This window comes from Rhopalosiphum maidis, chromosome 1 (genome assembly GCF_003676215.2).
Source record: "Rhopalosiphum maidis isolate BTI-1 chromosome 1, ASM367621v3, whole genome shotgun sequence".
Lineage (NCBI taxonomy): Eukaryota > Metazoa > Arthropoda > Insecta > Hemiptera > Aphididae > Rhopalosiphum > Rhopalosiphum maidis.
Window position 1 is genome coordinate 13,224,756 of NC_040877.1, and position 24,873 is coordinate 13,249,628.

Here is a 24,873-nt window from a genome sequence, read left to right on the forward strand (position 1 = left end):
TTTTAAGAGTAAAATTATTTTGAAATTGATATAAACATCAACATTTATGAAAACTCGTTTGTATATTGTGATTTCATAATTAAATTTATTGGAAATATTCTTTTAGTTTATAAATATCAATAGTTTCATAACTCAATATTCGAAATACTTTTTTAATATCGTGGTTGTCCGTCGAATACCTGAGTTATGTGTCCCCTTATACTAATACTAAGTTTATAAGGAACAAAAACTGTCAAAAACTTGTTCACAGCTTGGAAATAATTGACTATTGTATGTTATTTATTAGTACCTATTTAAAAGTGACATTTCAAAAACATGTTTCAAGAAATATTTTTTATTGCAATACAAACATTAAAACCCTAAGTTTGTGTTGATTCAACAAAACAGAATCTGAAATAATTTAAATTGTTATGAATGTAAACAAACCTTGCGTGACTTTGATCAAACTAAACACTACGTATTTCTCTATTTGATGAAAAGTAATTATTCATTTTTTCTCCGTAATAATAATTTCATGTAAATCTACCGAACGAAATGAGTCGTCGAATTAAAATATCGCCGTCAAATGTTACAAGCGTTTTTTTTACGCCTCAAACTATTTTAGTTGCATTAAATTTTCCGCTCTGTTGCTTTTAACACGAAACGGGGTGGATTATTTGAAAAAAAAAAAATAAGCTATACTCTAAATTTAAGAACTACCCGGCCCCTCTAAGCACATTTTAAAATACAATCCGTTTTAATGGTTCTTGTCTGTGGTGGGTAAAACCCATCAATTACTTTTTCGTTTAAAAACCACGGTGGATACATACGCATATTATATGCATGGATATTCACTTGGCCTTGGGCGAAACGTCAATCTCTAACAACCATGAAATTGATTTTTGATGTTGTTATAATATCGCGTGTACCGTTTTACACCTAAATGGCTGTATATGTTCGTGTCAAAACCCGTGTCGACGCGCAGCGGCGGGCCCAGACGTGTGGTTTTTATGGCCATAAACACTCAAGGACTTTTTAATTTTTACTCCAAACGTCACAGTTTTGGCATTGATGCTTGATATTATTATTATTATTAATTTTAAAACTATTTTATCATAATGTTACACATCAGTACTGCCAAACGGTTTCAAATAATTAATTTCGTCAGCCCCGCAAGTTCCCTTCAAAATAAAAATATACACATACTATTGTTGTCTTTGTAAAGCTGCCGTGTATTTTTTTTCCGTATTATTTAATCTCGGAAAAAAAATATACAACGTTAAAACGAATTATTCTCGACGTAGTATTTTTATTATAAATGTGCTACATTTATTCTGCTGAAAAACTTGTTTACAGTACACAGAAAGTAAGCTGATTTACAATTTAAGTATTATTGCGATATTATCAAAACTTTTGTTAACAAATCCACTGGCAATATTCAATATTTATACGGATATAACCGTTCACATCTGTGAACACTACAGTAGTTTTTTTTTTTTTTTTTTTAAAACAAAAATATACGTATACAATTGTAATGTGTGAAAAATCTATTGTAATTTTGAAATATATAAAAGAAATAGAAATTGCAATAAAAGCATTGTCAGTATAAACGAAGACGGTATGATAAATTGATTTATTTATGTACGAACTCATATTAATTTAGTGTCAAATTTAAAAACGTTGAAAAATAAGATACATTATTATTAGGCGGGTATTATTCATCTCTAAAACTGTATAAAGAATAATAAAGACAACGTATATATGGTTTATTTTAGTACCTATGCATAACTGTGAGCATAATCCAAAATTAGTAAAAAAAATTAAACTATATTTTTATATATTATTATCTTTTACTGTTTTCATTTTGTGAGTTATAGCAAGCCTACTGCAATTATTTTCTTATAATATCAATTTTTGTTGATTTTAAAATTGTAAAATAATATTCTACTGCAATAATTAATATGTTTATGAATGTCATGTACAGTTTATTCACTGATTTCAGATATATGGTCTATATAAATAAAAAAATATATAAAATAGTAACCTACTATAAATTGTTATACAATTGTTTTTAAAATGCACGTCTGTCGGTTTTTATATTTTGTCAAATCAAAATAGATATAGTAAAACAAAAGTGAATTATATTTTCTATCCGTATTAAATACCGAATATAACAGTGCGTACTAACTTATTCCCCCGTCCTTATAAATAATTAAAAAAAAAAAAAACTGATTGTGTACACAAATCCGTATTTTTGAATGTCACCGACAACCGACAATTTGTTTTTTACGTTTAATTTATCAGGAAAACAATATCTGTTCGGATATGGTCTTCGGTCATATTTCGCTCACCATTTTTTTTCTCTGTGCCAAACGTAATCAATCATCGATGCGTCATGGCGATGACACATGATAGGGGAAAAAAAAACTAAACTCGTGTTCAGCAACGGTGTTACAGCCGGGGATTATGAATTATTAATAGGCGTCATCGTAATTACACGGAAGGTGCCTGGAATGTCAAAAAATTCAGGAAAAATGAACACGAACTACGGCTTTCAAAGGGTTTACGACAGGAAAATATGATGAAGAGATAAAGTTTAACGTATTTCTAAAGCATTCCCAAAGTACCCGCTCGACAAAAAAAATGTATCTACCAATTTTACAACGGTTTCACCTTTAAAAATCATTATTGTATTCTTAATATATTTATTTGCTAAGCACACAACTAAATACAGGCAAGATATTAAGTACTACAATGATTTAAGTTATTTTTGATAATATGTTAAAAAACTTATCAATATCTATAACAATATAATTTTGATATTTTTTAAGTTATTTGAAATCATAACGTATTTGTACTTACGAAACAATATTTATCTCAATGGCTAGAAATGGTACTTATTGGGACAAGCTACAACCATAAATATTTTATCATGTATCACATTATTTATAGTAAATACATAATGTTATAAAGTTTTTTTTAATTAAGAATGGTATATTTAACAACATGATTTTTCTTATCCTACCTGAGAAGTTAAATTTTATTTATATATGCATTTACATTCTACAAATTAAAATAAAAACGATTTTTTATCCTTAGAAATAAATTCAAACTTATTGCATTGAATCTGCTCGTGGTTTACACAGTGTTCAATTTAATTTCACTTTGTCTAGTCGAATTTAGAACTTTTGTAAAACTGGCATTAATATACTTGAATTATTTCTGTTAAGGACAGCATAAGGGGTCAATTACTGACCCTTGTTGTGTAAATTACATCGAAAATTTTAATGTATACAGAACACTATCGTTGTGTACCTACCGAACTATTGTACTTAACCTGAATTAACGTTCACAGACTCTACATTAAGTATTTCAAACACGTATCGTCTTTAAAAATGTTCGCGTTCAACTATTTTATTTTTTAATCGTAATTTATATACTCACCCAATATTCCCAGTCTGTAATTTATGGTGACTACGACTAGACCACCATAGCTTGCCAAAACTGTACCATCGTATGGATTCCCTGAATTCCATTCGTACGATTCACCATGTATGAACACGAGCACGGGCTTCAGTGGTATTTTGTCCTCACTTCGAAAATTCACTATGACATAAAATAAAATTTTAATTAGAAAATTATAAATTTCATTTAAAATTAAACAATTTATACATTTTATTCAAAAGACAATTAGTTTTTATTTACACCACAAATATATATCCAAAGTTACACAATAGGATGGGTACTATCATGATTTAAATCATCTATAAATGCTGGCTCAGTTTAAAATAAAAACTATTTTTTTATTTAATTGATACATCCAATGAAGATTGTTACTATTTTTTTTTTCCTATACAAAATTTGTATCTACTCAGTTTAATATATTAGTAATTTCACAAATCGAATACTTTTCAACCAAATTCTTAATAAAACGTATTTGTCCTTAGTGTTCTGCATCAATATTTTAGTTTTGGCTTGAATAAAAAAAACTACCAAATTACAGTCTAGAAAAAAATAAATATAATATATACATATTTAACACTTTGTTCTAACAAGCAAATTTTTTTTTACACTTATTCGATTAAAAAAATATATATATTATCACCGTAAAATTATTTACATCATGTGAGACACATAAAATATAAAACACTAAAGACTAAACTGTATAATTTTGTAAACAAAACTGCAACTTTTGTTGCCTTTCTATCGATTTTGGGTTTCGTCCAAAGTTTTCCCGTGATGGCCAATTATATCCAAAATTCAGTAAATTCTCATTAGCTTCAGACTTAATTTTTTTAGCTGCCCTTTTTTCGAGTTTTAATCTTGTATCAATTAGTGAAACCAATTATCGAATAAAAAATAAAAATAAAAACTCTTACATATTATCCGTCTATATACATCTGGCTCTTGAATATTAAAGAACTGCGAAGATTACATAAATACAAAAGTTAATTTAAATGTAAAGTTTACAAGCCGAGTCGTTATGACGTCGTGTAACGACTCCAGTATACGTTATTATTGCGATATTATACTTTCGACAAATTAATATAAAATATGTTAATTATTCCGAAATAAAACTCGGTAGTAAACGCCGTAGCGAAGTATTTATTGTTCAAGTATAAATCTCTAGATTTAATTGTCACGTCGTTTCGATTGTACGAACACTGTAAACGTATTATACTATTATGTATTGTTACTATTATTATAGTACGCCGAGGGAGTGCTAATGAGCAAAACAACGGTTGTTTCCGCAGCGAGCACTACGATATTGTACATTATTATCAAAAGTGTCCGCAGGGCGTAGATAGGTATACTGTGTCGCGACAACGACAACGACAATGATGACACGACAATAATATAATAACATAACAGAGCGATCGGAATACGTCAGAGAAAACTGTGACGATACGCGGGCGACGGATTTCGAATTTCCACATGACGTATATATCATCATATCGTTTTCGTTATTATTTATTTTTTCGGGTATGTTCGGCTCTGCGGAGCTGTCGGCGACGCGGGCCATATGCCGCCGGGCGACGTCGCGTTCGAAGCGTGTCCGGTGCACAACACGACCGATGGAATTCGGAAAACGCAAAAAAAAAAAAAAATGCGAAAAAAAAAATTTGAATCCGACCCGACTGCCGGACGAACCGAATCGCAGCCGGCGGGATCAATCGTCGGCAACCGGAGGCGGTGGCGTGCGATGCGCGGAGAGGGGTTTGCGTTCAAGTACGCCCGCGGACTAATGGCCGGCCCTGTAGGGAATATCATAATGATATCACATACCGTCGACCCGTGAAATCAATTTGCTCCCGAATAGATTTGTGACCCCTGCTCGCGAAGGGGTGGGGGGTTGTTTTTTGGGGGGGAGGGCCTTAAATTCGTTTACCGGAAACTGCAATAATGATGACAAATAATGGACGGGGTCACCGCCGCCGCCGCCTTTACCTCCACCTCCGCCACCGTAACCGTACCTACAACACCGCCGCCACGTCCGTAGCCATCGACGACCGTAGTTGTTGTGTTCGGTCACGTTTCATTAACACGGTTGTGGTCGCGGGTTTTACGCGCATCTCGTGGGTATCGTTGACGTGCAAAACCATTCTTCTTCCTGTACGGCCGCCACCGCCGCCGACCGCCCGCTCGGAAACCCCCGGCCTACCCGCGACACAAAAACAACTGGGCCGGCAAAATTGACAACATTAATACATTATAACCGCGCGACCATTGCCGCTGTTTTTCTCTCGCATCGACAATTGCTCTCACGCCGTCCAATAGAGCACGACGTATATTATTATAGTTTTGAAAATTAGGTAACGTATATTATATTATTGTTCTAATAGATTATAAATAGGTATGTACGTATATAGGCGGTATAATAATATGATTATAAGTAGATTTTTTTATTTTTCAATAAACAGATGGTTTATTGTTACGGAATAATTATTACGGTGTATTGTCTTTAATATTTTTAATTAATTTTTAAACAAAGCTCGGGGTTAAACGAGATAGGTTTTTTTTATTATTTTCATAATATGTCATAACTACTAACAAAACGTTTACGCTTCAACTTTATACCATTCACTGGTTTTCGAAATCATAATTTTCGTTGATTTTTTTCAATGATGCTATTAACCTATACATAATATTATATTACTAACGTTTTTCTCTCTCTCTAAATTATAAAAAAAAACCTTTTTAATTTTTGTACATTAAAAACCCGAGAATGGTTTGTATGAAAAATATTCATTATGGCGTTTGCATTCCATTGATTTAGGTTCTCGTATAGCTGATACATAGTAATTTGTGAATACGTAGTTTACAGCTTTTAAATGATTACATTTTGTGTGATAATTATTTAGAATTTCAGTCAACCGTAGAAAAAAATATGCATTATTATTTATACCGCAAAAGTTACTTAAATCTTAATATATAAATAGTTATTGTTTTTAGCACATATAATAATGCGTTGTGTTGAAATATAACAAACTAATTAGGTATATTAGTAAATTGTTGAATTTTAAATTGGTAGAATTGTTTAAAAAAAGACTTTTCTATAAGAAATTACATATAAACAATTAAAAAAACTCTCCAACTATAATCAGAATATCAATATTGGTAGATGATACAATATCATTTTATTATTCAAAATGTTTTATTTTAGTTCAATGTTCCTATCAAAAATTAGTTTATTACACAATAAATTTACTTTTATTTCAAAATGTAAAAATGACCTAATTTAAAAATGAAACGTGTATATCAATATATTTTAATTTTAATTCATAGATTTACTCTTTTATTATTATTTTAAAAATAATAATACATTCTATACAATAACACAGCAGATTCACTTTTAAAAAGTCGTAATGGACAAACGGTTGCTACATTTCATGGTAGCACAACATTTTTAGTAATGACAGAATGTATTTAATTAAAATAACCAGCTAAATATCATAATTGTACATGAACTCAATTTATAAAGTTTTTATACTTTACAGAGAAAAATAAATCATTTTTATATGTAAGTGTTTGTAACATTTGAGCCATTTTTAGTTTTTAATTATTTGTTATTATTATCATTGTGCTCTGACACCATTAAACTATTTTATATTTTTTAAATTCAATTTCCGTTGAATTCAGGAAAATATAATTACATTGGTGTAGAATATTGGCATGTGTGATAATTTATAATTTATCTTTTTGACACAATGTTATCTTTCAACTGCCAATTTTGTCCTTTTGACTCACTATTTTAACACTAACGAATACGCGCATCACCGGAGTGTCTATTTCCCCTCACAATAACCATCGAAATAACCATATATAAGAACATTATTTTGTTAGATCATTCGTAATTCAATTTCGTTCATCAAAGGCAACGACATCCATGTACTTACCTCCGGGACAATGAAAAAACGAAAAAAACTGTCAACATCGGTGAACGAAATAAAAACTCTACAGTTATCAAACATTTTTATCTAACACCTTAAAAATATTACTTCTCGTATATCAGTAGGTATTTTTAAAAAAAAACTCAATTGTACATTCTATTTCATTAAGACGACAACAGAAAGAGATAATAACAGAAATAAATTACTAAAAATCCTTTTAGACTCTACTGTTCTAAAACTATAAATGTTTATTTAATGAAAGAAAAGCACTCTCAACCATACGATTTCAATAAATGCATAAATATAGTAAATATTATAGTCTTAAATATAATGCTGAAATGAGCTAAAAACAAAATCAAGGATTATTTTAATTATATATAATTTTACATTTAACTTAAACAATTATGCATACAACAACGTAAACTGTCTGTTTCAAAACACCACAATGAATAAATTACTTACATTTTATTCATTAATATTATTTAAACATCAAACAGAGTGCTTTTATTAAACAACTCAATGAGATTTACTCGCTGGAATGTTTTAGATATATATAAATGAGATCATAGCGCATTGTGTTAAACAAGACGTGCATTAAGTTTAATATGCAAGTTACTGAGTCCGTCATTTTCGTATAACTAATTTAAAATAAAGTTAATGGTTCTTAAAGATGATTGATACTTAGGCTATTAAATTTACTAAACATATTTATAACTCTAAAAACCCAAATTATATATGTATCAAGTCATTATTTTTAATCTAACTAAATATCGGCAATTGGTTCATTTTGTGTTGGTCCAGAACGATGGTTGTCACACCTAATATAAATAATAATTTATATTCTATACTGTTATCTATATTGTATGATAGCCTTTTTTAAAGTAAAAGGAATAGTTATACCGATTAAACCAAAGATTTTTAATCTGTTAGTTAGCAAAATAAATAAATAATATACAATATATCTTTAACAACTTAAGCTGTTAAGTATATATTTATTCTAAATTTAAATTTATTATTTTTTTGTTTTGTAGAACATTTCGGTGGACTGTGTGAATACACATGGGTTATAATGAATGATAATTATAAATGAATTGTTTTTATTTTAAATTCTTAATACTAAGAGTATAAAAAACAAAAGCTAAAATCAAAGAATTTTGTTTTTTAACAGTATCCACCAATACACATGTATGAGTTTTATATTCCGACGAGCTTATAATTTATTATAATATACACACACACTTATACATATATATATATTGTTTAAAAATCTAAAATATTTCAAATTGTAAAAGATTTCAACGACATATTATGTACATTTACCGAATTTTTCGGTCCAAAACATCTTTGTTAAGTTAAGCCTATAAGCTCGACGTAGACTTTGATTGTACGATTGAAGATTTTCGACAAATGATTGAAAACGATTTGTTTTCTCCTTTAGCAATACTGATAAGAAACATACGATTTACTTTATTTAGATTTCTGTATGTATTAGGTTTACAAATTGAAATCATTTATATGATACAAAAAAATTTAAATATTATGTATATATCTTAACCTTCAACAAATAATAATATATAACGTTTAGTCGAAACATAAAATGTTCTAAAATTCATAAAAAGTTTGAACATCGCGTTGTGAATATACTGTTATAAAGTAGTAAATAGATATTCAAACCTAAATTGAATTTAAATTTTAGAATTTATGATGAACTCAGAATCTTGTGAATAGATAACTAACTATGTATAATATACGCAATTCACATATTTATTTTAAGATAAATGTTGGGAATCACTGTTAATCACTAACGATTTATACATATTTAATTTAAGTTTTATAGTAAAATGAAGATGATGATGTTATATTATTAGTATTTAGGTAATACTATATTTTTGTTGCAATATTTTATTATGCGTGAGAAATATTAAGTTTTCAGCAAAACCACATACACAAGAACACCGTAGCGATAGTTTAAGAGTGAAGTATATTGCACTAGTTGTGGTACACCAACGAAAAAAGTTGAAAAATGTAGTTGGGTACACCACCGGGACTGATGAACCTCTAAAACATAAATAGAAATGAAAAGAGAATTTAATTAAAACAGGCCACATTTATTTCTGGGCCTAGTGTTGTATTGATTGACGTGTCAATTATTTCGGGGTTGTAATAATCATTTATATAACTTATTCACAGATTGACCCGTCGGATGAGAATTGTTGTGCCCGATGCAGACATGCAATTCACTTCTAAGGAACATCTATAAAATTGAAAAATAATATTGACGGTATTTACCTTTTAACTTATTTGAGGTAAAATAAAATTTATATTATTCGTAGAAATACGTCTCTAAATTTCCAATGATGTAGTGTATGTGATTTATTAGTTTATTTTTTATTTTTAAGAAAATATATTATCATTATTATATCAATATTAAGAAATATTTAATCAACGTTCATTATTTTAAAAATGTATTAAAATGTTTAATTAATAGTCACTTTTTTTTTAATTGTAGACAGAAATTCATAGTTATTTACATCAGAAAAACTTGGAAAATTTAACATTTTGTGGCAACTTAATTTGTTAATAAATGCAATAATATTTATATGCACAAGTAAAAATTAATCTAGATAATATTATTATGTTATAACAATTTTAATAACCAAAAATAATTTTATACATATTGTAATATTATACATTTTGTAATATTATACATTCATTGTTTCTAACTTATGAACCATCTTTATTTATAATTAATTATGCGTTTGATATAAAAAAAAAACCTTTTGTTTTACATAATGTTGGATTAATTCTTTTTATTCTGTAATTATATGTACTCCTACAAACGCTTAAAATATATTAACCATATATTATATTACAAGATGGTTATTTATTTTCTCATAATGACGTATTTATATATATAAATATGTTTATTTTAATTGAGCAACTCAACGATTACCTTTTATCATATTACAATATTTTCAACATTTTATTTTTGATAACATAATAATTTTAGAAATTTGTTTAAATTATTATTATTTTATGAATATTTTTTTTCTCTGAGGAGAAACAATTTAAAACGTATTATAACATTTGAATTATATTTAAAATAATTAGAAGATATAATATATTATAATTCAATTTTGTTTACATTTATATAAATAAAACACCATCATTAAGTGTATAAAACATCCAAAATTATAATATTTATATATCTAATATATTTAATGAAAACATAAAGCAATTTATCATACATATATCTGCCTAGTAAATTATATTTTATAAAATCCATAATGATATTTCCACGAGTATAATTTCACCGTGACAACGAAAGTCTAGACCAATGGAATAACTGAATTTTTAATAAGTTCTATAACATTATTAATATTCAATAGAACGGCATTATAAACCATTCCAGGGTTGTCGTCTAAACAATAGGAATACTTTTTTCAAAATCGTAGTATGAAACCTTCACACGAATGTAGCAATATTGCCTATATATGACGCCGTGTTACACGTTTAAAAAAGGTGATATAATAACACGATATCGAATTTTTTGAAGTTTTAATCTTATTTGTTTTCTTTGTGATATTATATTTTAAAAGGGTATTGCATAAATAACAGTTTAATTATGGCTTGATACAGTTATATTATTGTTGTGGCCGGCGATTTGCTTAAATATAATAGTGGGATCAGTTATGTGAAATCAATTAAGTGTCTGTAACATATTATATAGTAAATATTATTTTATAAATAATAATTATTTTTTAAATATAATTATTTAAATTTAACTATAAAGCTTTTAAATATAATTATTTAAATTTAACTATAAAGCTTTTAAATAAAATAGGAATTTTAGTTTAATTATTTAGATTTATTGATTGATCTTTTTATACAGGAATTTAGTTTTTAAAACTTAAACTTTTAGTTCAATTAGGTCAAAGTTCTGAAATTAAAAACGTATAATAATTGTTTAATTTAATATCATAGATATTATAGTGAAATAAAACAAAACTAATCTCACATAATCCTGAAAAAAAAAACAATCAAATCTTTTACTTGATACAATCAAACAGAAATATGGTTTGTCTTAAATAAATTGAATTCGAATCAATTAGATTATCATGAGCTTTGTTCAACTTCAAGATGTTACATATATATATAAGTACACTGACTAAACCGTTATTTGTAAATATTTTAATCCCGCATTTTAAGAATTAGTCGGGATTAATATTAGCGAAAAATAATCGATTTAAAATGAATTATCGCACGGTGCTCGGGTCTTCTGAACACCAGTCACGTCCCGAAAGAAAAATAACAAGATACCTAGCTACTATTGATCCGCTACCTCTAAGTTCATTTGAGCCCACGATAACAAAACGATTATTATGTTAATACCTAATGCAATTGCTATGTCTTTTCAGCTATTTGTAGGTACCGGATACAACCACGGTAATATCGTTACACGTGGTGCAACATCCAGTAATCAATTAACCGGAGTTTTCTTCTAAAGGCTCAAATTCCCCACAGGTATCGTAGCTATTGTTGGGTATTCCACACAATGAAGGCTCCATCGGATCGTAACTTACACGCACATAACGTTGTGAGATCTCGCACGTCTGTATTTTCCATTTGTGTCGTAACCATGCTTTTAGAAAATTTTCCACCGTTACCGCTGCCGAAGTAATCTTCGGAAAAAATACTCGACACGTCGTCACAGCGATAACTGCACGTAGTCTCGGCCGTTAGCCTTATAAGTGTGATTGTTGTCTTCCGTATATTAATCCCTACGATATCGTTTTTGACTGTGAGAATAATAATAGATTTTTTATTTATATTTACACACTAGTTCACGCTAAATCATTTTTTTTTCAATTTTGTATTATTGACCTTTAAATTTGTTCACTGTAACTATACATAATATACCATAGAGGCCTACACTAACATGAACAATTGAAATCAATTATACTGATATGTTTTCATTTCTTTATTTCATATTTTTTAATAATATATTTATTGCAGTATATGATGTTTATTAAATTTGTAAGTATAATAATAACGGATATCTAAAAAAGATAGGTTTTATGGAATTAATTGGTTAATAGGATCCGAAAGACGAATAGACTATGCAATAAATGGAACTCGCTGTGTATACATTACATAGAAAATTTCAATTAAACTTATTCAAAAACGGAATTGATTGGAATTCGATACCAATAAAGAATACATATAATACTTTCATTAAAAAATGTAAATATGCGAAATAATTTAGTAAGGTACCCAGTGAAATATTGAATTCACAAAAGTGATTTTATGAAAAAAAAAACTTTGTTTGAGAAATAAAAGTGTTTTGAAAGTTGTATACATTTCATTTTAGAATAAAATCGTTTGCGCATTAGAATACTTGAAATGTATAACGAAATTATACGTTAAATTACGCTTTAATAATACTTAATTAATTATATATTTTGCACGACATAGTTCAGTAGCCAAATAAAATACCAGTTTGTCGTTGATACCACATGTACCTACATTATTGGCGTATAGCAGTTTTGTTTAAAATTAATGTAATATTTTTGTTAAGCTCCCGGTAAATTACGTATTAAAGCTAAGGTAAATTTTCTGTCAAGGGGAAACATTAAGGAGCACAGTCAGCTAAGACCCATCATTTTCTCCGTATTCTCCTCACCAATGTACCCACTATACCACGCTTTCCTGTAAACGCATATAATATCATATTTTCCTGGATCCGGGTCATTAGCTATGTACTAACGGTATGTTCGGAAAACCTGCAAACCTGCTCTGTCCTTAATTTCCTGCGAGTTCCGTTCAAATAATGATCATGCGATTTGCAATTAATTTAATCTCCTCTTCATCCACCACTACTCCTGTGGCAACATTTAAGTCTGTAATTCAAATCTTGGGACGTTTAATTTGGATACTTTCTCGTTGTGGCAATTTACACCAAAGCAGATTTTAACTACCCAACTGCTGCACGTTTTGCTATATTCTTTACCATAACTGATATTAAACTTTATATATATTATAGCGATGCCAATTTATATTTAATAACAAAAATATGTTTGTTTTAGTAAAATTGTACATAGCAATTATAGTTTGTTCATACAAAAATGCATATTTAAAACTGAGTAACGATTTGAACGAAAATAGTTATCTTGTAATTCAATATTAATGGCGATTCAGAGCATCATATGATTTTTCTTTAAAATTATACATGGTTACTAGCAATAAACATTCACGGATCAAAAAACAAATTACGATTTACAGTAACCGCTCTTGTTGACCGCAATCGTTCTAAAATATATCAAGAGGACAATGGTCGATAATGGTAAACCGCTGCTTTTTCAGATCGTCGGAACAAGGAAGAGCCGTATGATTATTTTTGTATTGAATTTCCGTATTTTATTATTATTACTTTTTTTTTACCAAAGTGACACACGGCACATTAGACGGGAGCGATATGACCGACCGGCCGTTACCAATTGTCCTGCCATCACACCATAACGCCGTTGTATATATACGTGTATATGCATGTGTGTACATAAAATCGTATAATAATAATAATAATAATAATATCTACCTCCCTTTTGTCGTCGTTTACGATCTCGTTTTCATGTTGTTTCGATCGAAACGACGCCGCCGACCCGCAAAAGCTTCGGTAACGGAAAACGGACGATAAAATAAAACGGACCACGTTTAATTCACCCGCGGCATCCACGTCTCGTCGTACAATAAAAATTCAATTCTCATCTCGTTCGTTTTTCTTTCCGCACATCGGTCCGTTTATAACGATTTGAATAGGGTTTCCGGTGTGTTAAACACGCGCACATTAAACGAGTTAAAAGTTATGGACTCTCTTTTTTCTTCTTTTATTTTACTGTTTTTATCTTCTACGCACATATCGTTACATATGTATATATATATATATATATATATATTTAGGTATTTATTTGTATATTTATATAATGGCACCTTTTCTTCCCGCGCACCTAGGGAGCACCAGAACCCGCTGCATAGCAGGTAGCCGTGTGGTTATAATATGCGGTAACGCGTGCTCGTCTTTGTTGTGTGTAGGTGGCGTATATCGTTAGCGAGTACGATGATGACTGTCTAATTTATGGCTAGAGGAAACGTTCGCTGTCCAATAGTGTTTAGGTGCGAGTGACACAAATACACTTTCACACGCACGCACATACGTAAATTTACTCTTTCGCTCGGCATACGGACGTGAGAACATTTCGCATTCGCCGTTAATGCTTTCGAGTTTAACGTTTCACATGTGGCAACGACGATGACGACTACTGCGGCCGCGTCGACAGTGACTGCTGCCGTGCCACACCACAAACTCCATTATCGCCTTGTAAGATGCATCCTGTAAGTATAAGCATCCGGTATGGGAACGTTTTCGATACCTCGCACGTGTCCGTCGGGGGTTACCTACCCCAAAAACTTCAGTCGCGAATAACACGTGCTATTACAAATTCTCTCTTATATCAACGCGTGTCCTTGTCCCGTTGGCATCAATTTCAAAACTCCTCGTACTCGGCATAAGACGTCATCCGTTTTCATTGCCACTACCGCTCGAAACGAGTATTAGGATTGTACGGTTTTGAGTGAGTTTTTCTTCTCGTATATGCACCGATGGTATTTTAAGCGAAAACGTACGCTTTTACAATCGCATTATAATGCCGTTCATTCTGTCAACAGTGAGATAAATAGATCACACGACAACGAGCATTACGAACATATTATACCGATAAACTTACCGTAGTGTGATATTGTGTATTATATAATAATAATTATTTGTACGAATATTTTAGATGGACTTTTTTTTTACAGAATCCATTTTTAAAAAAAAAACTTTTACCCCTTATTTCTTAGTTTTAACCTTACCATAAAATGAACTAATTATTTGATTGTATGTTCGAACAAAAGTTTTACCATCCAAAACTACTGAAGTTAAATCAAAATTAATGTTGTTCAGTTCAAAAATTGTATAATTTAATTAAAAATTTTAATTTCATGAACAACAAATAAATGGAATATAATTTATATCAATTTAAGTAAAAAAAAAAAAATAAACTACAACAACTAAAAGTTAGTAAACTACATTATCATAGACCTAACATAAAATGATTTTAAATTATGTAAATATTTCAACAAATTTAACACAGTCTTATTTATTAAAAAAAGAGAATATTTCAGTATTAGAAGCATATTATATACGTTTTAATTGGCATGTTTATAACCATCAGAGTTAATAAGTGTAAAATAAATTATTTATATTAAACTGTATAAGGGGAGTTTTTAAATTAAAATCAATGTTTCATAATAAATCTCATATTGTACATGAGTAAAAATAAATATACACTGTTGAATAAATTACAAATAAGTATACATAGCAGTATATTATGTTGTATTAATCATATTAATAACCAATACTTTTATATTAATTAATTTATCATAGTTATATTAAATTTATATTAATACATTAAAATAATACGTATTATACACTGATAATTAAAAGCATAGTAAATAGTCACTTATAGAACAGTTAGGAATGATTTAACCATCTTTTGTGTATTTAAAAATAAATTATATGCCCAGCTCGTCATTTTTAATAACAAGTAATATCAGAATTAGGTAACAGAAATTTTAAACGTCAATTAAAGGACCTTGTAAAGTAACATGTCCAATTTCTGTCTTTTTGAGCAAGTATTTTTATTTTATTTTTATTTGAATTAGTTTGTTTTAATCTAATGGTCCTTTTTGCAGATACAAGAAAAACATTCAGAACACGCTATCAGTGCTGCCATCAAAAGATGACTGTTCGTTATTATTTCTAGCTGTGTTGGCGCCATACATGTTTTGAAGTCGTTGTGTTATTCGCTTTTTTTGTGGTTACTAGAATTACTATTACCAGCTGTTAATTGCAAACATAAATATATATATTTTTTTTTTGATTTAATGAAAATACAATCATTATTCGTATTATTGTGTAATTTAATAAAATGTGTTTCAAAAAATAATGGTATTATAATCTATTACCAATAACTAGTAACGCAACGTTTAAAATACATTTTTAAAATTCATATTTTTTTATTGATTTTTTGAAAGAATGTTTTATACTTTTATTCTCACACAAACGATAAAAATTTCCTAGTACAAAATTAAAAAGTAACAACGATGATACTAATATCAGTTCAAAATCAGTACGAATGTTAACACATTAAGTATAATTTGATAAAAAAAAAATGAGATTATAATAAATTGTAACTCATTTGTCGTTTGACAAATAATTAATTGTTATTGAAGCTCATTCTAAATTGAAGGAATACAATATATTATACAATAATATCCTTTGAAGTGATCGCACTAATTTATTATGATCTTTTTATTTCTAAACAAAGAGGATTTGAATGTTGAAAGATATATTTTACTCCTTTAACAGTGTAACTTAGATTAGTTAGTTAACTGTATTCAGCTCGAGAGTTAAACTCCACAATAAGAGCAATTTTAAATGGATTACTAAATATTATTGTCGTTTTATAATTGCATTATCTTGTTTTCGATTCTGAATATATTTATTTTAAACTTTGTACACGGAAATATATTCACCTCTTTCATTTTTTTTTCAAACTAAATAGCTTACGGTATTTATATCTAATCCAACTCTAATAAGGAGCGGCTGATTAGCTATCTCAATGCATGCACTAGCCACGTGAACCATGTTTTTGAATTGATATACATAAAATTTTCTTAATAATAATTTACAAATCCTAGACATTTGAGTTTAAACTAACACAATTAAACATGATATAACACTTTAGACTTAGATTTATATTCAATGTCTAAATTATTCATGAAATAATATAATCCAATACCACCTGAGTAACCCTGTTCTTGATGGTAATATTAAAGAAAAAAGGGGTAGTGGAATACCAGATAAACAATTCAATTTATTAATATCTAACGGTGAAATATATTATAATTTATCTGTATGGTAGGATGTTGCCTGCCTAGAGTGATATATTAAAAATATATACTTGACTAGTTTTTGTATCTACTTCGTGGTTCAAACACCACTTCTGGCTATGCAAATAATATAGTGCAATTGTACTCAATTTTTTGAATTCTATTATCCCATGTTAATTCAGAGAATGTGACATAAACGACAAATCAGTAATCTGTAAATTGTTACAATAATTCGATTGACAATTTTGTTTTGAAGGTGATTTCCAATAGAAGATTGGATTTAGTTAGTACTTTGAAGGGTGAAAAGAGTAAAACAATTTGCCGCACTTTTCTTAATAATCAGAGAAAACGGAAAAATGGGAATATTTACTCAACGCAAGTTTTTGACAAAATGGATTTTGTTATTTTGTTGCAACTCAAAGAAAATAAATAATTTAATTATTTGACATTTTCAAAAATATTTATACTACCATTTTCTAAACATACTATAACTATAAAAATATTTTATTAATATTTCTTTAAACAAGAAAAATCAAACTATAATATAAACTTTTTATCTGTTAATTGATGTGTCAATATAATTTAGCTAATATAATACATATATGTAAGCTACTGTAAACAATTTATATTATTGACTTAAAAAGATAATATAATAAAATGACGATTTACGTTGTACAAAAAATACGAATTAATTCAATAATAACCGCAGTATTGACTAACTAATTCGACGAAGAAGCAGAGTTGAAATCCTAAACAAATTTTCCAGTTACTACGTCAGGACTAAGATGACAGTAACGAATGGAACCTCAAACGACGCTGCAGTGTTCCATAAATTGCTTATGTTTCAGATGCAAGCTACTGTTTGATACGTTATTGGTAAAATACTCGCTTATATTCGTGGAATTTGAAAAAAAAAATACAGAAATTCTCGGAAGTCTCGAAAAAATTAATAGAACCATCATTGATTTGAAGCGTCGAAGGACAATAAGATATATTGTACCGATTGTATCAACTGAGCAGCGTTTAATTAGTACGAACAAGAGTTTGTGCGAACATCAACATCTGCGCGAGACATCTAATCTGCGTAAATAAAGCAGGGATTCCTGGCCCGTCGCCATTAAGTGCTAACCGGACATGATCCTCTTACAACTGGAAACACTGGGTTGTACGTTAGCTGACTGTGGCTAATAAATAATACAGGTGTACACACACAGACACTGAGACACAAATACTTGTATATGTATGTATTAAGTCCACCGCGGGCAATAGGCTACGCAGCTGTCAGTGGCACATTCGCAAACATAAATTATCCCTCGTGGATCCTTAATTTATCAAACGGTCACAAAACGCCTAGCGACGTTAATGCCATCGGTTAATGTCTGAGCAAATTATTCGACTTGAGAATTAGACTATAGTATTGCGGTTAGCCGATGAAATTGACCAATGTGTAAATATAATAGTTGTCCATACTTTGATAATATTATCAAACCGTTTACGGCTACATCCTGAACGGATATCCTGTTAATCAGGTTTTTCAATTAAAAATCAATATACTCTTTAATAATACGCTAACACCTGAGAGACATGCGTAATTTGTGATAAGACTTAAAAAAAACAATAGTAATAATATTATTAAAGTTTTCTATCTTTTGAATAAATTACGTATTCGTTAATTTACTTTATAATATACTTAAATATGTAACAAATAATAATATAGTATAATATATTATACTATATGAACGATTTGATATATTAATTAGTAATCAATTATATTTTTTAATGTCATGTAAAATTTAAAATAAAAGAAAAGCAATAATATTTTTATTGGTGATAATTAATTATTTAAGATTCCGAGCGAAGGTTACAGGTCTTAGCGTTTTAGAGTTTTATGCGATGTTTATTGTGAAATTATTCAACCTACTGAATTAAAAATATGTTAATTAAAAGCATAAAATATATTATAAACCATTTTTATACCTAATGCATCACCCGTCTCTTACAATTAGAATCGTTTTTACGCATACGTGTACAAGATGATGTACATTCAATCGGTTTTCAATGTTCAAATCCCTTCCCTTAAATTCAATATTTCGTGTTTGAAGATTTTTTCTAGCCGTGCAACATAATAATTTATATATTTATATATTAATAATTAAATAATTTTGATAAATCGGATTCGTGTCTATAGAAAATGACTGATATTTCATTTGTATGTGGTTTTTTTGTCACTGAGTCACTGTGCAACACGTTAACACGATAAATCCCTTATTTGATTATTATTTTTTATATATTATTTTGTATACATTTATATATGATTAAATCATAATATAATTTTCTGGATTACAAAGTTTTTCCCAGTTTATCATATTGTACTTAAAATGTTATCGAAATTATTATGCATTTTGTGTACAGTGTACATTCATTTTTTTAAATGCATCATTATTACTTACCAAACAACTGTCGTTTAAGAGTAATATTGGCTTAAAAAAATAACCCAACTGTTTCAAACATTTTAAATTTTTAAGATGAATATTTATGAACTCTAAGCCATTTAAATGTTCGCCATTATGTCTGCTTATCGTTTTTAGGAAAGAACTCTAAAAAAAAAATGTTGTGAAATGTAAACTTGTATACATAAAACACTATTAAGTATCGTCATGGCGTGGGTAACTTTGTGCCTCATTACTCTTAAGAATTATTATTTCTTTACGCAATTTTATTGGGATAAATTATATTAAAATAATTAATTCTACTTATCATTCAAAATTATCTTATAAACTACCTAGTAATAATTACTAATTTAAAAACAATTATGGATTGATTTTTTGCCAACATTTTTATAAAAAAAAAATCTATTCAATTCTGAATACACTATGAATTTACGTAATATGCAATTGATTAATCAAAGTATGACACTACATCATTAACTGTTGAAACTAACCTATTAACTTATTTTTTTTTCAATTTAATATATAATATAATGTAATATATATAATATTATTGTGTACAGAGTATATATTTTGAAGCTTAGAATATGTTATTTGTTTTGAGACAAATCGTTTCTGTAATTATTAAGACTCTCTGATAACCGAATTTATAAAACCACAAAACTTCGGAGTCAGGTATTTATTTGTTAATACTGCCCTTTGAAACAACATATATAAGTAACTGTTAAAATGTAAAATACAACTAATCATTTACAACATCTAGAACACAAAAAGTTTGATTTCAATTCACAAAGCATTTATAAAGCATATAATATTCTACAAATATAACTATATTTATTGCTGAATAATTAATAAAATAATTTATTTTTAATTTATTATTCGATTTTTATCTAATGGTAAAATTAATGATTTAACTAAGAAATAAAGAAACTTGGAAACATTAAATGAGTATATTATTATTAAATTGATTTTAGTTTCCTTCTAAATAAAATCAGAGCCAAGACGGTCATAAATCAGAAACCCGTGTGTGCCTAAAGCTTAAGTGTATTTCTTGTTTATTGAAAACAAAAATATTCTATTATTGAACCCATCGTATAACTATCACCATTAAACTTAAATTTATTAGAAATACGAAATATAATATTTACAGCTTACAACTTTAAGCTATTCATATTACATTAATATTCTTAAACAATATTTCATAAATATCCTATAGTCCTTAGAAACTGTTTAACCATTAAATTTTAAATTACAAGCATATTATAACATAATAATCGTATAAAATAAAATAACTTTAAATAGCTAGGTTGGATATTATTTTGAATCGTATGAATGATATTTTGATGTTTAAAAGTAATGCTCATGAATAACCAATAAGTCATAATAATAATGTTAAAATTATTTTTTTATTATTATTATTAACAATGGAAAAACAAATAAAAAGATAGAATGACATGTCCAAAACTTTTACGAGCTTAAAGTTTACATAATCCAATCTGATATCTTTGCCGATTATAATATTATATAGATACTGTGTATTTATAATGACTTCTATTTTTTTTTTTTTTTGTTTTAAGATTTATTTCAATGAAGATTTTGATACACAAGATAACCGTAGTCACCGTCATTAATTTATTATTCTCTAGAAACCACCATAATCGGATACGGTTCTCTCCACCAACCATCTCGTCACCCGCCGGTATTCTTAAACATTTTTCTGATGGGTGCCCATCTGGAAAGCTTCAAATTCCACTCTTTATTTTTCTTTAATGGGAAAAATTGAATTTTATATTATATAAAAACGCTACGCACCTGCGACGGTATTCAAAGGCGCCCACCACTAGTGCCTCTCGTCACCGCAACTTACCCCTCCATTACGTCTGCCTATTCATTAAGACGCTATATAGAATATATACCTACCTTCGTATATATTAAACACGCACAACGGAGGGCGCGAACGACGGTAGGAGAGAACTGAGAACTCCTGGCCGCCTTAATGCCACCGCACGTCGCTGCACCGCCATCTATGTCCTGCCCCGTATACCTGGTCCTTATTGCCACTGGTCGATCTCTCGGTCGCGGCGATAGAAGTGTACGTCTAAAAGTCGATCCGCCCGAGCCTATCTTCAATTAATCACCATCAGACCGCAAACACGCCTCGCCATCGACGCCTCGTATATATTAAAACATGATAAATTAAACGTTGGCTTCCTCGCGTCCAAACGCCCCGTCGCCCCTCCCGAAAACACACCAAATCGCCAACAGCCCGCGGCGCCCTGACCAGGTTTAGCCATCAAACTTAAATCTACCTTGCCACCTCCCACCTCCACCCCGTCACCATCGCCGTCACCTTTTTTCTCACCACGATCACTGGTCGAGTTCTCTGCGGTTCGTCCTCCGCGCTATAAACGCGGTTTCTTTTTTTCCCCCCAGCTCGCGCCCGAATGTTTATTGGAAAACATCGGCAGAGCGTTCTATTCTTGAATGACGAAAACGGTTTTTTCTTCTTCTTTATAATAGTCGTGTCGTTGCCGTCTGTGACACAGCTGCCACCACCACATCAACGATTTGTCAACTTTGCATTATTATTGTTGTTAGAATTACCGTTTCGGAACACAGCCCGTTTACGGACGCCTATTGACTTAGGACACTTTTATTTCAGATAATTTAAACTGTTAAATCCATATAATGCACAGACAGAGTACAATGTAATATAATTTTATTACCTACAAAAATGTATTTGATGTATATATTATTGTTCTTTTATTACGTACAAATATAGTTTTAAACCATGCGGGACAGCTAATATTTAATGCATACGGTCGAATGTAAGTGATAAACAAGCTGCAAGAGTAAAAACCTGAGTCGTTTAATATTGTTGAATATAATAGTATATTTTTATACAGATTATTATTTATATTACTTACTTTACTATTTATTACCTAACACTGTACCATTTTTTATATTTATTTTCATATAAGATTTATTGGTTTTTATGCATTTTCACTATTTGAAAAAAATATAATTAAAGTATAAAATAAACTGGCTGACGATTTTTCACTGAATTACATGTGACAAATTAAATGCCCGTGGATTTACCCTTTCTTAAACTCCGTCAAATGTAAGCTGCCCCACTCACATATTTTTAACACAGTCATTTGTATAGTTGTAACCATAAACAAAATACAAGTCTAAAATTATATACAATTATAATAACTACTTTATTTTATGTAACTAATGATAAACCTATTTAAATAAAAATATTTTTTTTTTGTTAACCAAAAAATCCTAAAGTGAACCCTTAAGTTTTAGAATTTAATAAATCGTTTTCAAGTTACATATCCTCGGATGTTGTATTACTAATGCACAATTTCAAAATTACGTGACTAAAAATTGTTTTTATAAATAAAGTTGGATAAAAATTCTCTAATTTTACTTAGAATTTTCTAGAAAAATAGAATTCCTTTGAAATATTTGTATTTAAATAAAAAGTACTTTGATGAATTATCAGAGGTTAATTTGAAAAAATATAAATGATATAGATTTAAAACTCAAAACATTAAAATATATAACATTAAAAATAAGATTTGAAAATCATAACCAACATTTTTTTTTTAAATTGGATTTTTTTGTTTCAATGAATATAATAACGTAATAAAACTACAATAAAATACATATTTCAGTAGTTTTAGAATAACTTTGAGGTTGTGGAATATTAGAATGGTAGCAAAATAAAATATAACGAACTTTTTTTTTAAACAAGTCAGATAAAATACAATTTTTACTGTTTTTAGATGATTTGTAATCATAGCATTTTTTTTATTTTTTTGAAAATTAAAAATCAATATTATAAAGAATGAATACCAAGCATACTCATCCCTTTATCCCTTTTTTCATTCAATTATGTACTTTATTTTAAAATACTTAAATTGTGTTTAAAATTTAGTTTGTCCTATTGATATATACATTTCTTATTTTATGTAAGAATAAGTATTTATGTATTAATATTTAATAATGTACATTATAATGTATACTTTGTGAAAATCCCGTGTACATTAATTTATAAGTATTCAATTAAATTATAATTTTAAAATTAACAATTATTGAATACATAATATTATTCTTAGTATGTCTATTTTAAATTGTAATATCCAAAAATATCACGTAATAATTTGTACTCAGAAACATTGGCATTTAAAAAAATAAATCACCTAGTACCTACTTCAAAATTTACTATAAAAAAAGGTCGGTATTCTTTTAAAAACAACACATACTTGTACTACCAATTAGCTCGACTTAAATAATAAATATTATGATCCTTAAGCATATAATAAAAAATGCAATTCAAAAATTCATAATTTTTGATACTATAAAGTGAACACCATGGTGATTTTTCTTGTTGAATCAATTATAATTTTATGAATAGTTTCATTAGAACTTCTGCATCATTAATATATCTTGTAATAATCATGTTAATAGTATATTTTAACATAAGATAAAATGTATTAAGTTCTAAGTTCTTCTAGAGTTTGATAGAAAGAAATAACTATCTAAAAAAAAAAAAAAAAAATGTTTTCATCTGCTACCAATTAGTTATTTCTTTAAACGCGGTAAAATATTATATTGACGCGTATTATATAAAAATGTTGACGCGTAAGCAATAATGTATATTGAATTATCATAAACAAATATTTTAAATTTGTTTATGATATGTATTTAGTGATAATTGATTTAATTTACATAAACAATAGTAATATAGGAATCAACCCGTATGATATTATTTCAAAAACTCAGTACTTAATGTTTTGCAAAAGGTAAAATAAAAATATTATTTTAATGACTTATATATTATTTAGAGCATTTTTTGAATTGCTCAAGATTTTACATGGCAGCTGAAGTACCTATCGCATTAATTGCATCTAAATTACAATATGTAAATTCGTGTATCATATGTTTTATGTATGTAACTAATAACTATCACTGTTTATCACATAATAATAACAATAATTTATAATAAATACTGTAGATTTATAGATAATAATATGAAATATACCACTTAATATGTA

At 28.5% G+C, this 24,873-nt stretch overlaps 1 protein-coding gene across 1 annotated transcript in view; it reads right to left on the reverse strand.

Annotated features, from left to right (window-relative positions):
• The window catches only part of LOC113560870 (neuroligin-4, X-linked-like), a 295,089-nt gene that overhangs the window by 131,482 nt on the left and 138,734 nt on the right, over positions 1 to 24,873 (reverse strand). The window contains exon 3 of the mRNA XM_026966983.1: positions 3,424 to 3,585. Within this exon, the coding sequence (XP_026822784.1) occupies positions 3,424 to 3,585 (162 nt within the window). The remainder of the gene's footprint in view (positions 1 to 3,423; positions 3,586 to 24,873) is intronic.